We start from the raw sequence: 10,060 nt of genomic DNA, 5'->3' as shown, positions 1-10,060 counted from the left end.
ATTGAATGCTTCCTTCGGGGCGTGTGTGTGTGTGTGTGTGTGTGTTTCATATGCTGCCTTTTGGAACTAATGTCTAGTGACTTTTTGCAAATTGGAAATGTGCAATACTTTTAGGGTGAAGTGCTGTACACTCCTGCGGGGCTAATGACATTCTTTCCTGTTCTCCAAAGTTCAGACTTGCTTATCTAAAATTTAATTCCTTGCCTTTCCAATGATAATCTAACACACGCAATGCAGAAGGGGAAAAAAATGAGATGGGGCAAATAATTACACTGAGATGAGTCAATTAGATACACTTACAAGCAGTACTTAATGCATTGTCTTCATATTTGGGGAAGTGATGTTAGTTGATGGTTGCTCTTGTTTCTCCTCCCAGAGCAATAGCAACAGCACTTAGACTCATATATATCGTTTCACAGGGCTTTGCAGCCCTCTGTTAAGCGGTTTACAGAGTCAGCCTATGGCCCCCAACAATCTGGGTCCTCATTTGATTGACCTCAGAAGAATGGAAGGCTGAGTCAACCTTGAGCCAGTCAGGATCGAACTGATGGCAGTCGGCAGAGTTAGCCTGCAATACTGCATTCTAGCCACTGCGCCGCCACAGCTCCTATCAGGGAGCTGTGGGGAAGGGAGAAGACCTCTGCCCAGACCACGAGTGAGGAAAGCCTTGTTGAAATACTTGGTATTTTTCCTCTGCCCGTTGATCTGAAAAGCTGCAGTCTTAACTCTCTGCATGTCGTTCTGGTCCCTGAGCTCAAAACAAGAGTTTCAGTCCATGACGGATGCTTTCTGCGACTTGGGAGACCAGGAACTGTGCTGGCCTCCCATCCTCATTGTCTTCTTGTCCCTCCTACTCTCTCCTGCCAAGAAGCTATAAGTTCTCATCAGCTATCAAAGCCTACTGTAGTCACCTTTCATCCAGGAACCAGCTCAGCTCTGAGCTTCTCACATGATCTTCTGTGTTCAAGGACCATGCCGGTGTCCTCAATCATCTTCTACTTCTTCTCCATCCTGATCTCTGCAGGTAAGCCCTTTGGGTTTTAATTAAAAACGCCACCAGATCAGAACCCAAGCTCTCAAACCAGAGCATTGAATACCGAGGAGTTATCTGACGCAGCTTGTAGCTCTTGTACTGATTTTTGCATCCAGGTTGTCAAGCGCTCTCTCTGCTAGGGGTTTATTTTCACTTTTTAATGCAGTGCAAGGTTTGTGCAGTTCTGAAAGAGCGGAATGCGAATAAAGCGATGGGCTCATTGAAATGGGATGCTTAACTCTGCCATTTCCCTGGAGTTTGGATCATGATCATTGGCTTCCCTACCAGCAGAGTTGTTTTCTTATTGCTGGGTCTTCTCCCACTGCCCATAAAAATATGGGCTGCCATCTTGACTTTTTTTGACCGTAGCCTGGGATTGTTCCTGACTCCAATGGTGGATCAACTCTTAATATTTACCTGTGGGTTTATCCCTTTCAGGGCTTTGTTTGAAGTGTGAACACTGCAGCAGCAACAGCGGTTTCTGTACTGGCACGCCGCACATTTGCCGCCCGTTCGAAAACACCTGCCTGATTCTGACCACGGAGACAAGAATTGGTGAATGACCCTTCTGGCTGAATCCTGAGCTGACCAGTTATCCACTCAGGACGGGAAGCTTAGAGGGAGGGCTCAGTTACATGAGCGGGGCTGGTAGTTGAACAGGGTTTGTTTTGTTACCCCCTGAAATAAGTTGAGAAAAGTGGCAGGAATTGAGCTGAATCTAATTGAATTGAAAATAGATGTTTTCTGCAGTGCTTTTTTTGTAAAAGAAAAAGGTGCCGGAACTCATACATGTCATACAACCCACCTTGCCTACCCTACAAGGTTCCATCCCAAAAAGGTGCCGGAACTCCGTTCTGAGCGTTCTATGAGAAAAAAAGCCCTGGTTTTCTGGCATAATTTGGGTACAGGTATGTCCTTGCCTACAGATGCACTCGAATATTGCGAGGAGCTGTCATCTGGCATAGGAACAATGAACTCATTTATCCTGGGATGAAGCAAATTTGAGGAAGTAGATTAGAGTCAAGGGCCAGTGAGGAAGGCAGACAGGGCTCTGCTTACGAACAAGCGATGTTCTAAAAGGCTCTTTGTAAGTCCATTTCGTCTGCAAGTCCCATCAAGTGTACCTATGTGATGTGCTACAAACTAATCTTCCTCCAGCCTCCAGGATATTCTTGGCTGGAGTTGCAAGCAGGGTTTGTTCATATCGGCACAAGTTTGCAACTCAAACTTTCATGAATGGAGTAATGTCTGCAACCACCGTTTGGATCCCAGTAGTGCATTTGGAAGTTTGAGAATATATTCTGGGTTTTATTTTGTGTGTGTGTGTGTGTGTGTGTGTGTGTGTGTGTGTGTGTGTTGACCCCTGGAGACTGTCTGGACAAATTTTTGCAGTATTCTTGGCAAGTTTTTTTTTGTTTTGGAAGTGGCTTGTCATTGCCTTCTTCTTGGGGCTGAGAGAAAGTGTCCAGCCCAAGATCACCCAGCTGGTTTTGTACCTTTGGTGAAACTAGAACTCACTGTCTCCCAGTTTCTAGCCCACTACACTCGGTATTATGGGCACATACATCACAAATGGCTGCTATGGCCTATTACGAAACACTGATTTAGCAGTGGCAAAACTCTGGCCAGGTTGCTCCTCGCCGCTCCACTCAGTTAACTCTCTTCATGACGTTGAAGTTAACTGGAGCTAATTCTGGCTCTTTCTTTTCCCCTTTCAAATGAAGCCCCTTTCAATCCTTGATTGGCTTTTCCTTTTGCAAGAACTTGACTTTGTTAGCCCCTATCTTGATTCCAACTCTTTCCCCTCCACAGGCAATGAAGTGTGGCTCGCCACTTACAAAGGCTGCAGCAAAATCAAGCATTGTGTCCCGTCACCTATGAGCTTTACCCTCCCTTCCAGACGCAAGCGGAGTGCCGCAAAGTGTTGTCGCAAGGATCTTTGCAACAGTGGAACCGTGACATGTAAGCGCTCATTCCCCCTTACAGTAGCAGACTCTTCCAAGTCTGACGATGCTTCCCCATTTCCCTGCTTCTCCATTCCAGAGAACTGGGAAGGGTCAATTCTGTGACACTTTCTCTACTTCCACTCCTGGTTTAGATTCATATGTCTCTTGTCAGAGTGTTGTTTAAGCTGTGGTTCTTTCTTCTATCTTTCAAGGTTATTCTCACAGCCCATTATAGGTAGTGCTCACTTAATATCTGCCCGGTTTAGCGACTGCTTCAAATTACGTCTGCACTGAAAAAGTAACTTTACGGCTTATGCCCATCACAGCATCCCTACGGTCATGTGATCAAGCTTCAGTGCTTCACAACTGGTGGGCATTTAGGATAAGCAGACTCCATGGAGAAGCTGGCTGTGAAACCATATGTTGTGGGTCACCTGATGTCTCGTTTCATGATCACTTAAGCACCGTGGAGGAAGGGAGGCCGTATGTCCATCGTGGTCACATGATGTCTTGCTTAAGAACCGTGTTTACTTAATGACAGAGTTGCCAATCCCAATTGTGGTCCTTAAGTGAGGATTAACTGTATAAAATGTGCCTTCTGAAAGCTCTGAGACAAACTCTAATAAATCTTTTTGAGATCTAATCGGAGAGTGGATCCTTGCTTTTCCCTTGGAATTCCGAGAAGTCATAGCAAAGGTCTAAGATGGGGATGTTCCAAGGGACTCAGAAGGTGGGATGGCAATGTGATAACTTCTGCTTTGTTTTCCCAATTCCCCAAGTGCCCAAACTCGGGATCCGCCCAAATGGAATGAAATGTCCTGGATGCATCTCACAGGATCCCACTTGCAAACCCACTGAGCTGATCCATTGCAATGGCTGGGAAGAGTACTGTGTCCATTATGATGTGACGGTAGAACAAGGTAAGATCCGAGGAAGAGTATTGCCTCCTGGGGTGGTGCTAGGATAAGGAGAAAGTGTGTGGACCAGGATGAGCCTTGATGATGCAGGTATTTCCAGTACATGAGCCTTGGTAAAGCAGTGGGCTAATGCCTCCTTAAGTAACACCAGCTGCCTGCAATTAGTGCAGGTTCGCATCCCACCAGGCTCAAGGTTGACTCAGCCTTCCATCCTTCCGAGGTAGGTAAAATGAGGACCCAGATTGTTGGGGGCAATTAAGCTGACTTTGTAATAATGCCGCTTGGGGGGCGCGAAATCCCTAATAAGCAGGTATATACATAGAATGAAGGCTATTGCTAAGCACATTGGTTTGTGCTTAAATTGTAAGCCGCCCTGAGTCTTCGGAGAAGGGCGGGATATAAATGGGATTAAAATAAAAATAAAATTTAATGACAAAATTGAGGGAGAAGGTTGATGTGCAAGGCTTCCCTTTGTGACCTCTGAGCTGCCTTTTGATCACAAGATAAATTTTTAGATAAATACACAAAGATTGTAACATACTGAAGCATATGAAAAGTTGTAAATATGTAAATTTCTTCCTTGCATCCTGACAGAGGGTAAAGTACAGAGAAACATGTTCCAGTTGCCATAGCACATTTGTTTTAAGAGTATGAAACACCTCACTGCAAATCCTCCTGGATGCCAGGAAATAACAATAAATCTGCTTCAAAGCCCTGCCCCTAACGCTGATTCCACAATGTCCCTTGCTTTATGTACAATGGACTTTGTTTTCATCTTTCTTACTTCCTTCAGAGGGAAGATTCTACAGTCACGCAGAACGGGGCTGTGGGACCAAGAACGCTTGTCTGAACGAGGCACGTGTTTATGGGGTGCCCGGGCTATACAAGGAGATTATAAAGAAGTCCGAATGCACGCCTGCTCCCAAAATTATCGGCAAATATGCCTGACTTCAGGAAAACACCGAGCAAGGTGGAAGATATGATAAAACACCTTTGTTCTGAGTTGTCAGGTTTTCTATCAAAGGGGATAAAATCATTTTATTGAGTGAAGAAAAATCACATTTAATAAAACAAGTTTTAAAAATGTAAAAGTCTTGCTCGTTGCATACTCAGTCTTGACATGTCCCCATTTCTCTGCTAATAATCGATCTACATTCATCAGGATTCACTATGAAATATATTTTCCGACAAGGAGAATCTCTTATTTTTATGTTGCAGTAATGTCTTCAAATGCGCATGTCTTCATTTTCTTGATGAAGAAAGAAAATAAATTTGCTTGGTATTTGAAACTGAATACATATTTAGACATTACTTTCACATAATGCCTGGAACCCAGTTTCTGAACAGGGGCTGGGGCTGCCCAAATCAAACTGAATATTAAAGTTAACTTAGCAGCCAATATCTGTACACCTTAAATTACTAATAAAAAAAGAAAGAATGAAAAATCTGAGTGGAAAACTGCTTGTGCAAATGCAGCCATCTGGTTTTATAATCCATCACCTCAACATCTTTAGTTGAAAGCAGAGGTTCTCATAGCAGAAGCAAACATCTGCTAGATAGATTCCAATATTGGCATACAGTAATGAAAGATAAACATGAAATATTGTTTACAAAGTACGATTAGAAAATTTTACGATATTTATTAATATGTACAGACAAAGGGGATTTATGTAAGCATAATGAAAGTCAATGCAAGTAAAAATAAAATAAAATTATTTAACGGAATGCCACAGTTGGAAGGGACCTCGGAGGTCATCTAGTCCAACCCCCTGCTCTGGCAGGAAACCCTACACCATTTCAGACAAATGGTTGTCCAGTCTCTTCTTAAAAAACCCACCAGTGTTGGAACACTCACAACTTCTGAAGGCAAGTCTTTCCACCGATTAATTGTTCTTTCAAGAATTTTTTTCCTTAGTTCTGTTGACGTCTTTTTTTTTGCTGATGCCCATGACGTAGCGGGGTGGGGTAATTTTACTAACAAAATTTAAATTGCTCTAAGAACAGAATGTTTCAACTATTCCATCTGTTGAGCTCCTGTTTATGATTCCAGATTCTATTTGCCAGTTTGATGTTATCTTTTTCCTCCATCAATTTCTTTCCCTTAAAAAGGTAAAGTTTCCCCCGCACATGCGTGCTAGTTGTTTCAAACTCTAGGGGCTGGTGCTCATCTCCGTTTCAAAGCCGAAGTCCAAAAGCTTACATTTCCAGCTAAGGCTGTCTTGTATTCTGACTTTAACCAAGGTGGCCATCTGAGTCTGCCCAAACACGCTTGTAAGAGGCTCTTTCCCCATGGATGCTTCCTTTGTCACTAAATGAGGACCTACCAATGTTCCTCTGTTCTTAGTATCTACCAAGCCTCTCACGGTCACTCCATTAACTTTTGCTAGGATCGTAATTTTCCTTCCCAGCATCTTTTGTGCTACTGCAGCCATTCCCTTTACACATACACAAACATCTCCTTCCCTCCGTCTCTCCCAGCACCACCAGTCTATGGTGCCTCTTTGCTTAGCTCTTGTAACCATCCGTTCCTCAGCTGGCTAGGAAGAGGCCTCAAAGAGACAGGACAACAGCATCAGAAATCAAATTTCTGAGTGACATACAAATAAATAAAAGTAAATATAAATCAATATATCAAATCAAATCAGGAGGAAGGGAATGCCAAAATATATCTAAAGGTAAAGGTAAAGGTTCCCCCGCACATGCGTGCTAGTCGTTTCCGACTCTAGGGGCCAGTGCTCATCTCCGTTTCAAAGCCGAAGAGCCAGCGCTTGTCCGAGGACGTCTCCGTGGTCATGTGGCCGGCATGACTAGACGCCAAAGGCGCACGGAACGCTGTTACCTTCCCACTGTAGTGGTCCCTATTTTTCTACTTGCATTTTTTACGTGCTTTCGAACTGCTAGATGGGCAGAAGTTCTTTCCCTTACACTTAGGTATATTTGAAGCCAGTTAAGGGATAACAAACAGCTTGCTAAGAATATTTAGCTGATTAAAACCAACAGTTTCATCCGGTCCTTTTCTCCCTACATGCAGATGGCCCAACTTTGATATAACCGAGTCCTTCGGGAGAAGGGCGGTATATAAAAACAAACAAATAAATAAAATAAATAAATAAAATAACCAGCCTGATATTGCCAATTTTATTGGCAAACCTCTTGGTACAACATTTCTTAGCAAATGATTCGAGGAAGAATTAAGAAGGAAAACTAAAGAAAACCTCAATGCTCGAGGTTTATTAATCCCCTGAACAGCTAACCCTCTTCTGAAAGAAGCAGCTTTTTATTCTCCCTTATTCCAAAGTGTAAATTCTTAATGGCAATTTAATATCCTAGATCAGGGGTGTCAAACTGCCAGCCCGCGGGCCGGATGCGTCACACCGAAACCGCGTCCACCCCATTGGCGGCAATGGAAAAAAAGTCGGGATACATTGCGACACGTCGTGTGACCTTGCGAGTTTGATACCCTTGTCCTAGATCATCCTGAAGTCTACTTTCCCCACACCCAGAAGAATGTCAATAAAGGTTATCTAGGGGTGAAAGTCTGCTGAAATAAAAGTGCCTTCTAACAACTCAGGGAAAGGAACGTTTTAATTCCTAAGCTATACTTTGTTCTCTAAAGTGCTCCGTCTTCTTCTTCTTCTTCTTCTTCTTCTTCTTCTTCTTCTTCTTCTTCTTCTTCTTCTTCTTCTTCTTCTTCTTCTTCTTCTTCTTCTTCTTCTTCTTCTTCTTCTCTCTCCTCCTCCTTCTCCTTCTCCTTCTTCTTCTTCTTCTTCTTCTTCTTCTTCTTCTTCTTCTTCTTCTTCTTCTTCTTCTTCTTCTTCTTCTTCTTCTTCTTCTTCTTCTTCTTCTTCTCCTCCTCCTTCTCCTTCTCCTTCTTCTTCTTCTTCTTCTTCTTCTTCTTCTTCTTCTTCTTCTTCTTCTTCTTCTTCTTCTTCTTCTTCTTCTTCTTCTTCTTCTTCTTCTTCTTCTTCTTCTTCTTCTTCTTCTCCTCCTCCTTCTCCTTCTTCTTCTTCTCCTCCTCCTCCTCCTCCTCCACCTCCTCCTCCTTCTTCTTCTCCTCCTCCTCCTCCCTCTCCTCCTCCTCCTCCTCCCTCTCCTCTTCCTTCTCCTCCTTCTCCTTCTCCTCCTGCTCCTCCTCCTTCTCCTCCTCCCTCTCCTCCTCCTCCTCCTCCCTCTCCTTCTCCTCCTCTTCCTCCTCCTCCTCCTCCTCCTCCTTCCTCCTCTTCAAACAACACACACATTTTTTTTATCCCCAATTATTTGTCTAAGAATTCTGAATGCGACACTTAATTAAACAAATAATTCAAATACCTCAATTCCTGGAATAAGAAGTCAATGATGTTCAACAAATAAATAATAACAGGTAAAACAATATAAAACAGCAAAAAGAGCGCAGCAATTAAAAGCAGTACATATAAACCATATAAAAAGCATATAAAGACGATTAAAAAAATCATCAAGCTCATAGGCAAGGTAGGCACATCCACCAATAACCGTCAGTGCAGCTGCTTTGCCAACTATGACAGCCTTTCGATTCTCCATGCCCAGGGCCTTGCAATCAATGATAATGATAATAATACTAATAATAACAATAACAACAACAACAACAACAACAATAATAATAATAATCCACTAGACTAGAGAAAAGAAGAGGAATCTCCACGGATTTCAGCTCCCTGTAACCCAGACCAGGAAAGCAACTACATAGTTAGTACTCGACTTACAAGCATTTGGTTAGCAATCATTCGAAGTTTACATGCATTTATGACAGTCACAGTGATCACCATTTGTGACCTTCCCGGCCTCGACTTACAACATTTCATTTAGTGGCTGTTCGAAGTTACAACAGTACTGAGAAGAAGTGACTGTTTTTCATGCTTACGGCCATTACGGCATCCCCCGTGGTCACGTGATCGAGATTCAGGGGCTTGGCAACTGGTTCATATTGATGACGGTCGCAGTGTCCCGGGGCTCACTTGATTCCCTTTTGTGATCCCCTTCTGACAAGCAAAGTCGATGGGGAAGCCGGATACACTTCACAACCCTGTTACTACCTTAGCAACTGCAGTGATTCACTGAACAACTGTGGCAAGAAGCGTCGTGAAATGGGGCAAATTTCACTCAGCAACTTTCTCGCTTAGCAACAGAAACTTTGGGCTCAATTGCGTTCGTAAGTCGAGAACCGCCTGTATTAGACTGTTTTCCCTTCTTAGCTTGTATTTTTTTATTATTTTTTTCCAGTTTAGTTTTTTTCGTAAGATTGAAAATTGTTTGGTTACAGGAAATGAAAGTAATGAATAAAATAAAATTTTAAAAAGGGGGAAAAGAAAGGGCTTTGTTCTCCATGGGCTTGGCAGTGCAAAGGGCACAGAAACCCTGAAAGTCATTTACAGAATCCAACGGTCATTTGAATCTCCTTGGTAAATGATTGCTCCTGCCAGTCATGATAACTTGCATCCCGTTCCTGGAAGCCCATCCCTCTAGAAGTCATCCCTGCTTTAAAAGGCAAAAATGATATTTGTATCTTGCAGTGACAGGTGGTAATGCGTTCTTTGGACTTTGGTTTGCAATTGCTTCCTCATTCTGTTCCCCACCCTTAATTGCACCAATACTCATCTGGATTTATGATTGGGCTAAGTGCCCCATGCTTGCTTTTCTTTCTTTCTTTTCTTTCTTTTCTTTTCTTTCTTTCTTTCTTTCTTTCTTTCTTTCTTTCTTTCTTTCTTTCTTTCTTTCTTCCTTCCCTCCCTCCCTCCCTCCCTCCCTCCCTCCCTCCCTCCTCTCCTTCCTTCCTTCCTTCCTTCCTTCCTTCCTTCCTTCCTTCCTTCCTCCCTCCCTCCCTCCCTCCCTCCCTCCCTCCCTTCTCTCCTTCCTTCCTTCCTTCCTCCCTCCCTCCCTCCCTCCCTCCTTCCTTCCCTCCCTCCCTCCCTCCCTCCCTCCCTCCCTCCCTTCCTTCCTTCCTTCCCTTCCTTCCTTCCTTCCTTCCTTTCTTCCTTATGTTATGAACACATCCCCAAAGTGTTTTCACAAGAATTTTATGTGTGATGTTTGTTTTTTGTTTTTTTTAAAAAATTGTTTTATTAATGAAACCTGCCTTGAAATGGCATCAATTATGGTCAATGTGTTCATCTACTTAGAGGGCTTCAAAGTCTGCTCAGGGGATTTTC

At 43.2% G+C, this 10,060-nt stretch overlaps 1 protein-coding gene across 1 annotated transcript; it reads left to right on the top strand.

Annotated features, from left to right (window-relative positions):
* Window positions 1-972: 972 nt before the first annotated feature.
* On the top strand, window positions 973-4,844 carry LOC308679317 (phospholipase A2 inhibitor and Ly6/PLAUR domain-containing protein-like; the record flags this gene model as incomplete). Its single annotated transcript, XM_081346926.1, has 5 exons — window positions 973-1,024; window positions 1,472-1,588; window positions 2,846-2,995; window positions 3,759-3,899; window positions 4,690-4,844. 5 exons carry the CDS (start codon window positions 973-975, stop codon window positions 4,842-4,844), a joined length of 615 nt encoding a protein of 204 aa, XP_081203052.1.
* Between the last annotated feature and the right edge of the window lie 5,216 nt (window positions 4,845-10,060).

Source organism: Vipera berus, assembly GCF_964194415.1.
Source record: "Vipera berus genome assembly, contig: HAP1_SCAFFOLD_165, whole genome shotgun sequence".
NCBI lineage: Eukaryota > Metazoa > Chordata > Lepidosauria > Squamata > Viperidae > Vipera > Vipera berus.
This window is presented reverse-complemented; position numbering and strand designations above follow the sequence as displayed.